This window comes from Lolium rigidum, chromosome 5, assembly GCF_022539505.1.
Source record: "Lolium rigidum isolate FL_2022 chromosome 5, APGP_CSIRO_Lrig_0.1, whole genome shotgun sequence".
NCBI lineage: Eukaryota > Viridiplantae > Streptophyta > Magnoliopsida > Poales > Poaceae > Lolium > Lolium rigidum.
Window position 1 is genome coordinate 263,014,167 of NC_061512.1, and position 17,197 is coordinate 263,031,363.

At 43.2% G+C, this 17,197-nt stretch overlaps 1 protein-coding gene across 1 annotated transcript; it reads right to left on the reverse strand.

The window, feature by feature from the left end:
• Positions 1-78: 78 nt before the first annotated feature.
• LOC124657572 (protein ACCUMULATION AND REPLICATION OF CHLOROPLASTS 3, chloroplastic-like) lies at positions 79-6,677 on the reverse strand. Its single transcript, XM_047196101.1, has 14 exons — positions 6,609-6,677; positions 6,465-6,527; positions 5,462-5,596; positions 5,283-5,331; positions 4,134-4,246; positions 3,975-4,046; positions 3,776-3,886; positions 3,228-3,409; positions 2,353-2,595; positions 2,138-2,229; positions 1,690-2,066; positions 1,104-1,208; positions 880-1,017; positions 79-255 (listed from the first exon to the last, which is right to left on the reverse strand). The coding sequence occupies exons 1-14, from the start codon at positions 6,675-6,677 to the stop codon at positions 79-81; spliced, it is 1,926 nt and encodes a 641-aa protein (XP_047052057.1).
• Positions 6,678-17,197: the final 10,520 nt, after the last annotated feature.

Here is a 17,197-nt window from a genome sequence, read left to right on the forward strand (position 1 = left end):
TTACTTTATTTGCAGTTCTGCTCTTTCTTGAGCGCATTTTAAATGGGAGATAGAATGTTCAAAAAAAAGGGAGATAGACTAGAACCACCTTGATCCATTCACATCTATCAACAGGCACTCCCCATGGCGCCATCCATTTTGAAAATGGCCAAAGAGTATGCTCCCATCCTTGGCATAAAATCTTCCCTCGCCATTAGCCTTACCCTTCCAAAAATTCGCAAACCAACGGTCACCACTGTGAAAGAAGAACCAACCCTAAAGAGAAGAGGGAAATTTCAAAATTTCATCAAAACCTTGAAAGAGGCTTGGAAAATTCAATCAAACATGCAAAATACATGGTCAACATTTAATACCATACAAGATGTTACTATTCGATTTTACTGAGCATAAAATTGAGCACATGTTTAGTTACAATACCAACTGAATTCAAGACTTGGAGGCTTTGGATGAAGCCTCAAGATAGGATTTTGGCATATAAAAGTATAATTTAAAAGGCACATATAAGCTATGCAAATGAAACTGAAATGCAAGTATGAATTGTTCTGTAGCAAATACATGTAAAACATGCCGACTGACACAGGCCACACAGCCATATTTGATCGATGTATGCTGATGGACTATTCCGATATGAAGTGCATATTTCTCACCAAGTAACCATGAAAATAATCAGGTACAGCACTGGAATAAACGCACAATCTAACACAGGTGATGCTTGAATTAATAATTATATGTGACCATAATCTAACACAATTTAACACAAGCACAATCTAACAGGGAGGAGTAGAGCATTTCTAATATGACCTTTTCCGATAATTCTAATGTGACCATTTCATAACTACCATGTACAAGATGGCAACTGAGTGTAGTAGTGAACCAAACCTTTCCATGAATTAGACCATCCCTCCATGTTCCATGAAATACATCACCATTACTGTAATAAAGGGTTCCCAAACCGGATCTTTTGCCATACCTCCAGAGTCCATCATAAAAGCTGCCATCCATGTAGGTTAAGCGTCCCTATGGAAATTAAGAAAACAAGATTGTCGAAAAGGTAATAATTACGACCAGCAAACTAGAAGAACAAGTACATTTACAGGCTTCACCTTTCCTTCAGGGACACCTTCTTGGCATCTTCCTCTGTAAGTTCCTTCTCCAAACTGTATTTCAACTACTGGGCTCCATGTTTTTTCGGGTTCTCTTTCTGCATCCTACAAGCGATATAAAAGATATAAGAGATCATAGTTGTCATGCAGCAAACAAAGCATTATAATAAAAATAGAATAGGAGCCCGTCTATAGATGTTAAGGGTACTGCACATTATCTACCAAAGTGTTAAACCATACACAGTCCTAGCATGATGAGTAGCTGGAGAGTGAACTATGAGAATGGATTTGGGTGCACACTATTTGGCTTGCATAAACAAGGCATATAATTTGATCATGAACCTGCATGAAATCAAAAGATCGTACTAAAACGTGATGGAACTTCTCATCCCCAAATGTGATTAACAAAACTTCAACTCAGTTGGCATTTTTCCGATTTAATTGTAGTAAGACAGGCTAGCTACTGAAACCCCAGATGAGGAATGTCTTAAACTTTAACAGCAAACTATACCAGTGAGAAAATCCAAGATAAGTCTCCAGTGAAAAATGACAGAAGAACATAAGGAAGACAGGGAGGGAGACCAACAAGCATTGATGCAGCTCGGCTGGCAGCTGAGCCACGTTTTCGAGATTTATCCATTCTGCCCTTTAGGAGTGCTGCTGCGGAACTGCATATCTCCATCACTTTCTCCAAACCAACATCAGAAAGTGAGGGTCTAGAGGCAGCATTCCCAGTAGCTGGCGATGTGCTATCAGTAGCATTACGAGTTTCAGGCTGTATATTTGGAGAATGATCATACTGAGATTCAGGAGATTTTACACCAACAGGCAGAGTGATAACATCGAGCTCATTACTTCGATTGCCTCTATCTGTTGTTGTACGCTCTTTAGCCCATAGTTGTGCAATAGCAAAGGCAGGGGCATTGCTCCAGAAATTATGCCCTTTCTCTGAACTTAAATCCACTGCCAATGAGGATAAAATTAGGATGCTCCACCAAAATGAAAAAAAAAGAACCTAGTGTATGCAATTTTACCTCTGCCAGCATCTATATTAATTTCTCCATCAGATTCGAAATTAGCTTCTTGAAACTCTGGCTGTGCTCTCCCGTTGTTGTTATTAGATTCCCTAAGACAGAATAGCAATAAACATCGCTTGGCATATAATAACTAGAAGTTACACTAAAGAAGGAAATATATTCCCTGGGAAATATAATAACTGAAGTTACACTAAAGAAGGAAAGTACATTACCTTTCAGGTTTGACATTTTCCATCTCTTCAGAAATAAAATTAGAAGCACTTGAAACTTTTGACAATCCTTGTTCTTCCAAACTCAATCCACTATCAGGCGGTTGCCTGAATGAGTTATTTGACCAAGCTTGTTTAAGCTCTGGAGTGTCTCCTCCCATAAGAGAGGATATAAAAGGAAAACGCAAAGCCAAGCTCGAAAGGAACCCCTCCTTTACCGAGGTAACATTTTCACCACGGTTATTTCTGGAAGCAAACATTCCATACATTTTTCATATAATTATATGATCCTACTAATATACATGAACATCATACAAAAAATGCAATCCTGACCATCATAAGACCAGATAGTAGTATACAGGCAAAACTGAAAAGGGCACCAGCTAGGCACTGTTTGTACAGTAAGCTTCTGAATACAAATAGATTTCATTACTTATGATACAAGATTATACCAAAATAGTGATCTCAGACATGCAGAAGTTATAGAATAAAATCCATGAATAAATTAGAAGTATATACCGACATAGTCACATAGACCAGGTTCATTCATACTAGAATCATGAGATTCAAATAGAGAAGGGATACTAAGCATGAAATAGGAAGTATAAGAATCTCAACGGGCACTATGTTTGCTAAATAATAATTGTTGGTTATTAAACATTGAATGCATTCCTACTTGAAGCTCACAGGTTCAGACTTCATAAGAGAGTTAAGTAGTATAGTAAGATTGTGATGAAATATGTAGCTTAAAAGATTAACTGAATAGTATAAAATTAACAAAGCATGAATTGATCTAATGCACATGTTCAAGTAGAAAGACTGTATGATTATTTTCTTAATCAGGTGCCATTGTGCCAATATGACATGGAAGGGCTTACCTAATTGTTAGGAGAGAAACTACTATGAGTTTTGGCTCTAAATCAGGTTCAGAATTTCTAGAAAATATAATATCCTCACTGAACCCGGTAACTCGACGAAACATGTGTAGAGTCGATATCATGTCACTCTCAGCCAATACCCGAGAAGTTGTAATGGAGAGGAAAACCACATTGTTCAATTCCTACATCAAAATAATGTACACACAGATCATTGCCATGAAACAGAATATGGTTACCAAAAGAGATCAAGTTAAAAGCAAGAATGGGTTTTCCTGCAAAAGAAACCCATTAAAGTTATAACGAAAGTGAAATAAATAAATAACGATCGTCCTAATAATTCTAATGTGGGAGATCTCACACAATAGGGCCCCACATGCTTGAAATGACTAGCTATTGCAAAGTAAGATTGCATATTTGACAAATGACCTGACTACATGCTTAAGACAGTTGCTTTTGGCACAAACTATCAAATTGATAGCAACAATTACTCTTGGTATGAGTGGACGAGTATTAAGCAGTTCACGGTTTTAAGAGACAACTGTGTGCACCTTTATGCCTTCACGAAGAAATGGACAATGAAGAACAGCTTGCTTAATAGCTGATTGAACATTATAGCCAGCACCAAATCCAACTCTAGCTTCCCCGTAGCATTTGAGTAGCTGTTAGAGTTGTACAATGTAAGCATTAAAATAAAAAAACTTGTGTGCTGACCATAGAACAGAGTAGTAAGAGAATGCAACAGATTACTTTGCCTACTTCCTCCGGACCAACTTCCTTAATTTGTGCATCAGGGGAGCTCCAGAACATCTGATTGAATCCCTGATATGCAAGAGAAGGATTAATCAATTAGAGCAGCAATAAGAATATTTCTTGTACAAATTCAACACAAAATAAGTTAAGACTCACCGACATCATGATAGATATCATGCTAATAGTCGATAGGACGGCATTATTGGCACTTTCCAGAGCTTCAGCAAGGGTCTCCACTTCGGTCTCAAGCAGTGAATCAGCTTCAATAACTGGGGTGAAAGATAATTATTTAACTAAATGTCATTTGTTCTGGGCTGTGACTACTGCTTAGTGACATGACGCTGAAATGTAATAGTAGTGGTGCTAAATAGCACTTGAGACAAACATAACTACCTAGCAGAAATTCAAAGTAGATCAGTAGAAGTAAATTACTGACACTAGTACACTACCTCTGGCGCCACATGAAACATCAACAATTACAGATCTATATTACGTCGTGCTACTCTATCATCCCATGACATTGAGATAAGGGCATCTTTATAAACCTTCTATGATAAGTGTGATCACAGGTGACTTCTGTAACTATATAAGTTTTGATTTCAACTCACATGTGCAACCAAACATGACAGTCAGAATGCTGAAGATGGTTTTTGGTGGTGTTTTGTTCAAGAATGAGTCATTGGCTAATATACTGCAGCAACTAGAGGTTTTAGCATTGGGTTGCGGTGCCTGTCCACTTTGGGTGTGTGTGAGAGTAATCCCTGGTGAGCTGACCCATGAGAAACTGACAGGCTAGCTGCCATGGAAATATAGGATCAAAAGCCTAGGATTTGCTAGGAGTAAAAGCTTTGCTGGACTTGGGCCCTGGCTCTGCTCCTGATTCTACCGTCAACTGCAAAACTTACTATTAAATTGTAATCCAAACTCCCAGCACTATCCTCCTTTTATCCTTCTATCCTTTCAAAATGAACCAAAAGCTCATGACCCCTTAGCTTTTTTAAAGAAATAAATGGCTTTTGTACGCACTTGCCTATTCTGAATGACAAGCTTATACACAAACTTGGATAAAAACAACAAAACAACCAATGATCTCACCGATGACTATCTACTTCCAGTCTTTCACCACATTCTATTTAGAAGACCAAAGGTGAGAAGCACTATAAGTCTATAACAAGATCCATATTAAAGCAAATATAAAGTCCAAACAGAACCAACCCCCCAAAAAATGAAAATCCTCCATGAGCATTGTCTGTTTACTTCATCGCTAGTGCAAAAGCGTTAAAGCCTGGTCAGAAAATGGTTTACCAATGTGAAAGTTTGAGCATGCTTGAAGTTTAACAATCAAATCAGATGCCTGCAGAACCATAAAGAATACAATAGTTAATGATAAACCCAGCCACGAGTACCAAAGGAGATAATCAGGCTCTAGGCAGCAATACACAGTTCAATAAATGAAGGAAAAAATTACGGCAGAAGTATTACACCTCTACTTGCCGCCTTTGTCCCTCGAAACAGAAGGGCTTCAAAAATATTGATGCAGCAAGATTATTAGCAGATTTCGCAGCACTTAGAAGCTCCAGTGCAGCAACTTGATCAGCCTCCTGTCCGGCACTCGCAACCTACAGGATGCAATCACTGTAAGATGGAAGATCTCATCTATCTTACCTGGCAAACTCAGAAATATCAGTAGTGCAACATGGTGTCTGGAATTGCAATGTTAACCTATTGTTTGCTGCACTCCAGAGGCAAACCCATATTAGCACCACAATGACCAATCTGACCTTCTGGTTCTAAAAAGTTCGATAAAAGCCCTAGACATTTTGTGCATAAAAGGCATTTCGTTCCATTATTTGTTAGAAGTACTTCCTCGAAACTTAGTAAGAAATGTGTGGCGAGTATCACTTCATATGACACGGTAAATTGTTCAGTTCACTTTGGTGTCTCCTATACAAAATAATTTAGGGATCTAGCCCAGGAGTGTTCTCATCTTTGCGGAAAGTCACAATATTAAATTCACACCATGAGCTCCCCGAGGAAAATGAAAAGATGAAACATGCCCTGGACTGGATACTTGGATTGTTAGTAGCGTTTTTTTTTTGAAAAGTGGAATGCTCAAGTTTGTTAATACTTAAAGACAAGCTAAGTATCTTTCTTGTCTTGAACTTTTAATTATGTCATGTAGGTATAAAACACAATATGAATAGCAGGGACAGTACAGACCTACAGATTTATAATAATAGTTACCAGTTACCACTGTATTACAAGCTCGGAAAATGGGCTGAAATTGCCATGGTCAATTGTTTGTTTCTAGAAAATGGCACATTAGAACTACAACAGTGTAATAATACAGTATATGATCAAACACGGCAACTAGTAATATATTTTCTAATATTGAAAGAAGAACTGATGCAGATCTCATATCTGAGGTAAACAAGAACACAGAAAACAATAAATCGCATAAAACATGAAGATGAGAAGTGCACAAACAATTATAAGCGCCGGTGGGCATGGATGAAGAGACAAGGGAGATTCCAAGTCTCTGACTACTGCCTCTGCAAATAAAGAACTGTCAGGTTCATGCTAAAAACTAGATGAGATATGATAAAGATAGGAAATCGGTCCCAGAAGTACAGGCTTAGAAAGGTTTGAGACCTGCACCATGCCTTCTTTGTATGAACTGTACTTCGGAATTATCTGCATGTACTGTCCTGAAACAAAACTACGTATAAGACAGAGTTTGTCAAGAAAAAGTATATAAGGGCAAGCTAGGAATTACTGAAAATAATACACATGCCTACCATTTCAAAATATGATAGCGAACTGGGTTTATTGGGAGTTTTTTCTATTTTGTTCAGAATAAATTGCAAAAACTCACATGCTTATTTTTCACTACTGAATCTTACAAAGAGTTTCCAATGCACCACCACATAAACTGAAAATTGCATCTAACCATTGTGAAATAAAACGGCCCTCGAATTGCTAGTGCCTAACATTGTGAGAGACAAACATTCATATGCCACTCCACAGTTATTATAACCAAAAACATTACTGGTGCGGTGATGCCTGGCCTGATGGTAAGTTACAAATAGTACAATCTGGCGGCATGATTGATACAATCGCAGGAGGTCTCATCCGCCTATTCCACTAGTGTCACCCCGAAGTATACACTAGATTAAGTACACACTAGATCTGCGACATCCTTCTCGGAACGGAGAGAGTAATTAACATCGGCATCGTCCTGGGGCAGGATGCAAAATGGCCCGATTATTCCACATTTCACAAAATTAACACTGGCATTGCATGCTTTCGGGATGGTTTAAGCTTCGACAAACCACAATATCCCAATTCACCAACCACATTACGCGCTAGCTGCAGTTGCGAGGGCTCCAGTGCGGTACCAGAAGCGGATCGGGGTGGAGGAGAGGGTGCGGGATCCCAGGCAGAAGTCGATGACGGCGTCCTTCCGGCTCCCGACGCCGACCACCTCGACGGGCTCCGTCGGCCGCGGGGCACCCTCCGCCGCCGCAGCCGCGCGGACCCCGGGGGCGGCGCGGCGGTGGCGCCTCCGAGGGGACGGGGCGAGGCGGCGCGTGGAAGCGAGCGGTGGCGGGAGTGGGAGTACAACCAGGCCGCCGCCCCGGACTGAGCCCGACATGGATTGGACGCGGCGCCGGCCGGCGACGAGCAGGCGTGGACGGCGGCGGGTTTGAAGGAGTGTAGTGGAGTGCGTGGTGCGGCCGGTGAGCCAGTGAGGCGGAGCGAAAAGGTGAATCCTATACACCGACCAGGTCGGTGCTTACCAAGCACCGCACACCCTGGTCGGGTATAGGGCCCGGCCCATTTTCCTTTTTTCATTTTATTTTCGTTTTCTGTTTATTCATTTTCTTTCTTTTTTGTTTCTTTTTCTGTTTTTTTTCTTTTCTGTTTCTGTTTCTTTTTAAAATTCCTAAAAAAGTAAATTATTTTTTAATTTTTTTAACAAAATTAAAATTTAAAATTTGTTCAAATTTGGAAAATGTTTAAATTTTTAAAAAATAAAATTTGAAAATTGTTCAAATTTGAAATTTTGAAAATTGTTCAAATTAAAAAATTGTTCAAATTAGAAAATTGTTTAAACTTAAAAATTGTTCAAATTAGAAAATTGTTCAAACTTAAAATTGTTCAAACATAAAATTGTTCAAATTTAAATTTTGCTCAAATTTGAAAATTTGTTCAAATTTGAAAATTGTTCAAATCTTTTTTAAAAATAAAAACTTAATAAAATTGTCAAATCGGAAATTCTCGATTTTAAAATTTAAAATTTGATAATTTTCAATTTTTAAAATATTCAAATTATAAAAAATTAACAGAAAGAAAAGAAACAAAAAAAAACGTTTACCTGATGCTGTTGGGCCGGGCCTAACAAGCCACGTCGCACCAGTGGAACTGAAAACAGCCGGTCAGGATCGTGGGCCTGGCCCAACAACGACCGAGGGGGTGTGCGGTTCCTTGCCCGCCACCGACCAGGTCGGTGTAAAGCAACCCCCGAAAATGGGAATTGTTGGTCGTTACGTCGTATTGGGCCAACATGTTTTTTTAGACAATGGGCCAACATGTTGTTATTGGGCTGATCTTGACCAAATCTTATGAGCGGGCCTACAGTTCTCGGCAAATCCTATACACCGACCTGGTCGGGTATTGGACATGGCCCATTTTCATTTTTTTTCTGTTTCTGCTTTTCTTTTCTTTTCTTTTTCTGTTTTCTTTTTTGTTTCCTTTTCTTTTCTATTTATTTATTTTATTTAAAATCGAAAAATTTCAAATTTGAAAAGTTTAAATTCGAAAAACATTCAAATTTGAAAAGTGTTCAAAACGAAAAATGTTCAAAGCTGAAAATTGTTCGTATCCGAAAAATGTTCATAATCGAAAAATGTTTAAATTTAAAATATGTTCATTTTAAAAAAATGTACAAAATTTGGGAAAAATTGAATTTTTGAAAAAATATTCAAATTTTGAAAAATGTTCAATCTAAAAAATATTTAAATTTTGAAAAACAATATTCATACATAAAAATTGTTCAAATCCGAAAATTGTTCAAATTCTAAAAAAAATTCAAATTCGAAAAATATGCAAATCCAAAAATTGTTCAAATCCAAAAATTGTTCAAATTCGGAAATTATTCATATAAAAAAATAAAAAACTCAGAAATAATGTTTTTCGATTTTTCAAAAATATAAAAATTTAGAAATATTCAGATACTGGAAAGTTTATATTATAAAAATAAAATTTCAAAAAAAATTCACATTAGCATTTTAAATTTTAAAAAAGAAAAGAAAAGAAACAACATAAAAGGAGAAAAAAAAACGTTCCTGGGCCAGCCCAACCGGCACCCTGGGGGGTGTGGCACCTGGTCCGCACCGACCAGGGTGGTGTATAGCACCTCCCACAGTTCTCGAAGGGTAATAAGAACGAGCACAAATATGAAAAGGCTGCGATGGGTGGCCCGTGCAGTTCTACACGGCCAGTTTTCCCTCTAAGGTTCGGGAAAAGTGATCTTATAACAAAGAAATCACTCTTATAAATTCACTTATTTTCCACAGACTGGAGTCCATCTTATTCTGTGTGTGTGTGTGTGTGTGTGTGTTGTGTTGGGGATCTTAGTTTTGAAATTGAATACAACAAAGAGGTATGCACATGCAAACAATAATAACCCATATAGTAACACAACGTTCAAGGTTGTAGTCATGAAGCATCAAGACAAACAAAGTCAAAGCCAACGCCAACGCCTCACTATCGATTGGTTGGTACACCTCCTATCACCCAAATTGCTTTATGTCTTTGTGATACACATATGACGTCAAATTCAATATTTGTTCCCTAATATGCGTAGGATATACAATTTTCATGGATAGTTTGTTATTATTCTTTGGGCAAGATGTTGTACGGAGTTGCAAATTCCACTTTCACAAGTTCATACAAGTCATCTCGAACATAGTTAAGAAACTAAGTACCTATTAGGTTTATGATAGCCCTCGATGCGTGACAATCATCGTGGTAACAGTTCCATCATAGCTCCTCACTCAAGCATTCATATTCGCCAAGCCACACCAACCCTCCATAGATGGACTCCATGACCCGAGTTCCCTGATCAAAAGGTTGAATTTCAAAAGTTTTAGGAGTTCAATTATCAAATTCCCAATTTACATGTTTATTCATCTTAGGTTCTCGTAAAAAAATCACATTTTTTTTTAAACGAATACAATAGGGAAAGCCCCCTAGATTGGTTTTAACCTAGGTGGCTGGGCTGTTTATCCACTTTCCTAACCAAGTGAGATAGGATCACTTCATTTAAGTCTTACTTTTGTTTAGAAAATTGAATACAATGTGGATGCATGCACATGCAAACAATTACCCATATAGCAACACAATGTTTAAGATTGTGGTCATGGAGCATCAAGATAAATAAAGTCAAAGTCACTGCCTCACTATTAACTGGTACACCACCTATCACCAGAACTGTTTTATGTCTTTGCGACACACATATAAAGGTAAATATTGTATTTGACCCCTAATAGGCCCGTGATATATAACCATCTCTAATGGCCACCCACTTGGTGATCGACACAAATTTCATGGATAACCAGTGACTACTCTTGGGAAACATGTAGTTCGGAAGTGCAAATTAAGGTGCCACTTTCACAAGTTCATAAAAGTCATCTCGAACGCAGTAAAGAAACCAAGTACCCATTAGTTTTACGGTAGCCCTCGATGCATGACAATCGATCTGGGAACACTTCCATCATAGCTCCTCACTCAAGCATTCATATTCCCCAAGTCACACCTGCCCTAGACCTTTATGACCCGAGTCACCTGATCTAAAGGTTGAATGTGTTGTACATAACTATTAGTATCTTGTAAAATTATTTAACTGTTGTTTTTATTAAAAAAATATTCATGTCCTTTGAGTTATGAATTTTGAAGTTTTAGAAACTGGAATTCAATTATCAAATTCCTAGTTTGCATGTTTTCAAGTTTGCATCTTGAGAAGACTTGGGTTGCGAGGAAGCAATTTGGCACCATGCAACATATTGCAGGAATAAGATCCGCCAACACCAAGATCGCCCCAAGGGCTGGCAACCGTTGCTAGAAAATCTGAAGTTTCATTGGTATGAGTCTTGAGAAGATAAACCCTAATCAACAAAGTAGAGTTGTCCATAAGCTAGTTGGCTAGGTTTTGGTTGAGCTCTCGCCTCCGCCCAGTCGCTGACCGGTGTTCCTTCGCTGTGGGGCGCTGCGCTTGGTTTTTCATATTCGGGGCTTTGGGCTTGTGTTTGTTGCGGCGTAGCAAGCCTTTCTTTTCCTTTTTTTCCTTGTGACGTGAGACTTGATTTCTTACCTGTATGGTCACGGTGGCTTCATTTATAAAACGGGGTTAAAACCTAGACGCTTGGTTGAACCACCCGAAAAAAGTTTGCAATTTTATGTCAGCTGATTATGAACCTATAATCAGCAATTAATTTCTCGCGATTCCCTCCGAAAAAACAACTAATCAGCTAAGGGCATCTCCAGCGGCGCGACGCAAACGGTCGCTCGCTTTGGTCGTAACTGCGTCTGGCACCCTCTCCAGCGGCACGACGCAAAGTGACCGGGTCGTCCGCGGAGACGCAAACCTGGCCCAAATATGCGGCAGGTTTGCGTCTCGGCGGACGCTGCGCGGAAGCGCAAAGTGTCCGCTGCGGTCTCCACCGGGCCCGCCTGGCAGCGAGCTCGCATGGAGGGCATCGCTTCCGCGGCCATCGCTTCCGCGGTCGAGCGCTTCCGCGTCGCGCCGCGATGAATGCCGCAGCTTCCTGTTCCGCGCGTGCACCGGCGGGCGGCGGCCGGGCTTCGCGCCGCCTTCAATGGCATCGTATCCCGTGCGCGGCCGCCCTTAAAAGTCCGAGCGGCCGCGTTGCTCCTTCGCCCACAGCTCCACTCGCACCACAACCGCCGCTGCGCCATGGGGAAGAAGAACGACTTCGAGGCCTCCGGCGGCGGCGAGCAAGAAGGTGCCGCTCCCCGTCACGGTGGGGAGGCTCATGCACGACGGATGGGTGCCGTGCGACGCCCGGTCCGGCGTGCAGCTGCTCGGCGGCTGGCGGCTCAGCTGCCGCCGGGTGCCCATCCCTCCGGTACTCGCGCGCGAGCTCGAGCGGACCAAGGAGATCCGGCGCAGGAGGCGATATCTGCCGGAGGACCTCCGCGCCGATCCGGCGTACGCCATCGACTCGGAGAGTTGGCGTACGTACCTGTCCACGGAGACGGACAGCAGACGACGGGCTGGCTTCATGGGCGACAAGGATTATCCCTTCGGCCCCGCACCGCCGGCTCGTCGTCGCCGGCGCCGACGCGTCGTCGGCCAGGCGCCGACGCGACGTGAGCAGCCGCAGCACAACGACCGCGAGGACGAGGACGACGACGACGAAGCCTACGCCGTCTACGACGACGACGACTACATCGAGGCGCTCGCGTACCATAGCGAGGAGGTGAAGGACGACAGCGACGACTACGTCGGCCTCGTCTTCCACGAATGGCAGCAGGCCATGGCGGAGGGCCGGAACTTCGAGTTCCCGGACAACATGACGGACGACGAGATGGCCAAGCTCGGCCTCCTCGTCTCCGAGTACGACGCGCCGGTGCAGCCGCCGTTGCCCCGCTACGCCACCGCTGTCATGCCGCTCGGCTCGTCCGCCGATGAAGCCCTTCGACGAGCGCCTCGGACTCGGCGGCGCCTCCTCCACCGCCGCCACGGCCTTGGGCGCCTCCCACCGCCGCCACGGCCTTATGTCCGGGCGCCTCCCCACCGCCGCCACGGCCCTTATGGCCGGGCTCCTCATCCGCCGCCACGGCCCGCAGCCACGGGCGCCTCCACCGCCGCCTCGGCCGCGGCCTCCTCAACCTCGAGCACCGCCATCGCGCCCGGCGTACGCTCCCCGGATGGCTACCGGCCGTGGGACGTACCGGAGATCATCTTGCTCGACGGCGACGAGGAGCAAGCACGGCGACGATGCGCAGCGAGTAGGCGTTTTAGGTTTTTTTTATGTTTTCAAGTATGTAAGTTATGTTTCAGTTTTTGTAAATTATGTTTCAGTTCAAAAAAATGATTCGTCCTAAAAAAATGCGTCGTGCCGCTGCAGCCACCCCGACGCAAACGGACGCGCGGTCGTTTTCGACCAAAAGGGCCGACGCAAACGGACGCGCGCGGACGCTAAAATGCGTCGCGCCGCTGGAGATGCCCTAAGGAAAGCACACAGAGAAAAAAAAAACGCATATGGTCATAAGCAAGCACATGTTCGCACGCGCTGGTCCATCTGATGAGTCAAACTCAAACCATTTATCATCTGAAGCCCGTCCGATCAATCAAGCCAAGTACTCTAACATCGATCGACCCTAGCCATAGCCTGCACTTGGTTAACTAGCATATCACTCGGAATATCAAATCTGATCCAAGTAACAGGTCCTAGAACAAACGGGCTGGGTGGATCGCGATATGCTCTCCCTGGTGCAAGACGCCAACCGCGCCGGGCTAACGCCAAAGACAAAGCCTCATGTGCGGGCTGTTATGCATTGAGCGAGTGGACGGAGGGCGTCTACAATGAGCGAGAGTACGGCGGCGGGGAAAGCAGGCCGGCGTTGGGGCTGAAAACTGTAGCTACACCTACACGTACAGCCGGAGCTTAGGATCGATTTCCTTTGAGAAGCATGTGCGTGTAACAGGACTGCAAAAGAGAACGATGCGTAGGCAACAGATTTGGATCTGGAGATTCGATTCGGGCTGGCCGACAAATGATTATATGAGAAAAGGGATGTTCCTTTTGTCCCAGGGCTTTTAACGAGGAATATATCACTTTGGAGTTGCGCGTCTCTCTCTTTCTCCTTGTCTGCCTTGGACGATCGAAGACGGAGATCTCGTTATCCTCCATATTCTTCTTGCATGAATTATGTGCAAGGCTGCACGAGCTAGCCAGAGAAATCATGCGTGATGGATCGGAGGTATATATGTACGTGCACGCACGTATATATAAGCATCTCAACCGGGAGACCTGTATGATCGGCAACACAGCCGGACATGCTCTATAGGGGACGTCGGCACTCTCTCGTTTCCAAAATATAGATTTCGCGGGCGAGGCACGCCGTCGGCAGCACTCGCCACCCCCCGCGGCTTCGTGGTCGTTGTGGCTCGTCGCTGAAACTGAAGAACGAACAGATGAACTCTGAAAGTGTGTTGTGTTCCTTCTGTCAAATCGCACAACTTTTCTTCCTTCTGTCATTCTGTATATTGCTTAAAAGAGAAATTGTGCCTTCTAGGTGCAACCGCACCCACAATCGAGGGGTTCCATGCCATCCCACGGTCTCACATCTTAATTAGGGAAATGCCAGAGCGTACGTGGTCGAGTGAAGATCACACCAGACGGGTATGACTCGCATAATGCGCGAGCTCATACTCTACGCTACCAGTATGTCTTCCAAATATGCAGTAAACGGAAAAGAATCATGGAAAAAAATAGCGCGCTATTTCGGCGCTAATAACACGCTATAGCGTTTTTAGACAGCCCACGCTACATCATTTCGGCGCTATAGCGTGCTATAGCACGCTATAGCACGCTAATAGCATATTTTTCGGCCGACGCTATTTTGCTATAGCGCGCTATTTTTTTCCTTGGAAAAGATACAAAGCGGGAAGCAGCAGCTAGATTAGCTGAAAATCTCCCCCCCCCCCTGATTTAGATGTAAGTGTTCTTGATTTGGACGATGGGATCTTGGTGCGCAGCTCCTATACCCTGGCGACACCCCAAACAACTTGGTGAGCAGGCATCGCTTGATGCCACGGTGTACTCTGCCTCGCATGAGAACAATGTTAAATATATAGGTAGTTGTGTATATGGTCTCTATGTTGTATCCGTACCCCTCACCTATAGGAGGTGGACTTGTATTTGTACCGATGTTCGTTATATATAAACACACCGCGGCCCTGTTTTAGGGTTACCCCTTCCCATATGTTTTGATATGGTATCAGAGCAAGCTTCTTTCAAACACATCTAGGTCGCCGTCGTCGACAAGCATCATGTATCATCTTCATCGTCGGCATATGGTGCGGTGGTTCTCAACATCACCCTCTCAGACAAGTTAACCCGAGAGATTTTCCTGCTTTGGAAAACGCAAGTTCTCCCTGAGATTCGTGGTGCTCAGTTATTTGGCTTCCTCGATGGATCGTCGGTGGAACCGGAGAAGGAGATCAAGACCAAAGACAAGGATGGGGCTGTGGTGAATATTCCCAATCCCGAGCATGTGCGCTGGGTTGCGCAAGACCAGACCATCCTAGGGTTCTTGGTCAGGAATATGTCAAGGGGGGTTCTTACGCATGTGGTTGGCCTCTCGACATCCGCCGTGGTCTGTAAAGATGTGATGGAGATGTTCTCCGCGCAGTCACAGTCGTGAATCGTGCACCTCTGCATGAAGCTGAATCAATGTCACAAGGAGGATAAAACAGGGTCTACCTGGATGAGATCAATGGTCTCTCTGATGAGATGGCATCTACTGGCAAGCCCATGGACACCGTGGATGTGATTTCACACATCCTCGCTGGGCTTGATGATACCTATGACGGCTTCGTTGCCGCGATAAACGTCTTTCTTATGGCGGAGAAGAACGTGACTCTGAGCGATGTATATGCTCAGTTCATGGCAAATGAATCTCAGATGGAAGGGAGGCTCTCTGGAGATGGGTCATCTGTAAACGCCCCAACTCGTGGAGGTCGCATTGGTGGCCGTGGACGTGGGAACTACCAGGAGCAGTACCAGTACCGTGATTAGGACCAGTACCAGTACCATTATCGTGATCAACGCAATGGTTATGATCAGAGAAACAATAACCGTGATGGGTACAGAGGCGGCCGAGGCAATGGTGGTGGTCGCTACCCACAGGGAAACCGTCCATATGGAGGCGGACGCATCGATGAGACCTGCCAGGTGTATGCCAAGGTTGGCCACATTGCCTTGAGTTGTTGGAAGAGATTCAACAAAGGCTACCGGGTCCGGATAAATCAGCTGGTGTAGCATATGGTTCTGGTTCTTATGGTATCGATACAAATTGGTACAACGACACCGGAGCAACTGATCATGTCACAGGTGAGCTAGAGAAGCTTCATGTCTATGATCGCTACAATGGAAACGAACAGATCCACACAGGTAGTGGTGCAGGTATGGATATATGTCATATTGGTCAATCTAAAATTCGTGCCCCTAATCATGATTGGCATCTCAAAAGTATTCTGCAGGTTCCAAGTGCATCTAAGAGTCTCTTATCCAGTAGTCGTCTAGCCAAAGATAATCATGCCTTTGTTGATTATTGACCTAATTCCTTTTTTTGTTAAGGATCGGGATAGGAGGGAAATCCTGCTCCAAGGCACTTGGACACTATGCTGTTGTAGAGGTTGCGTGTAATTGGTATATTCATGATATTAATATATTTCCTTTATCCAAAAATATGTAGTGATAGTGCGGTTTCTTGCCATCGACCCTTGGATGTATCATATGTATGTGGTTCATTCATATGCCGAGTATCCAAGGTGTATATGTAGATGTGTGGGAGGCCTCTACCATTTGTCGGCGTCATCCTCTTCATCCCATGGTCAACAAGCTCATGGTGTCATCAAGTCGTCATCATCACTTTGGCATAGGCGTCTAGGTCATCCAACTTCAGGTGTAGTTCATCAAGTTCTTAGAGACAATAATATTTCTTTTAGTGAGGCAAATAAAGAGTCAGTTTGGGATGCTTGTCAAAAGGCCAAGAGTCATCAACTTACTTATCCTAAATCATCAAGTGTGTCTAATTTTCCCCATGAATTTGTTTTTTCTGATGTTTGGGGTCCTGCTCCAGGCTCAGTTGGAAGATATACATATTATGTCAGTTTTATCGATGATTATCGCAAGTTTACAAGGATATATATCTTGAAAAATAAATCTGAGACTTGTTTGCTCATGCGTCGTTGCACTTTTATACATTTTCCGGCACTAACCTATTGACAAGATGCCACAGTGCTAGTTCCCTGTTTTCTGTTGTTTTGTATTTTAGAAAAGTTGTACATGAAATATTCTCGGAATTGGACGAAACAAAAGCCGAACTCAATATTTTACCATAACGAAGACAGAGTCCGGAGGGGAGATGAAGAAAGGCCACATGGCGGCCAGACCAACCGTAGG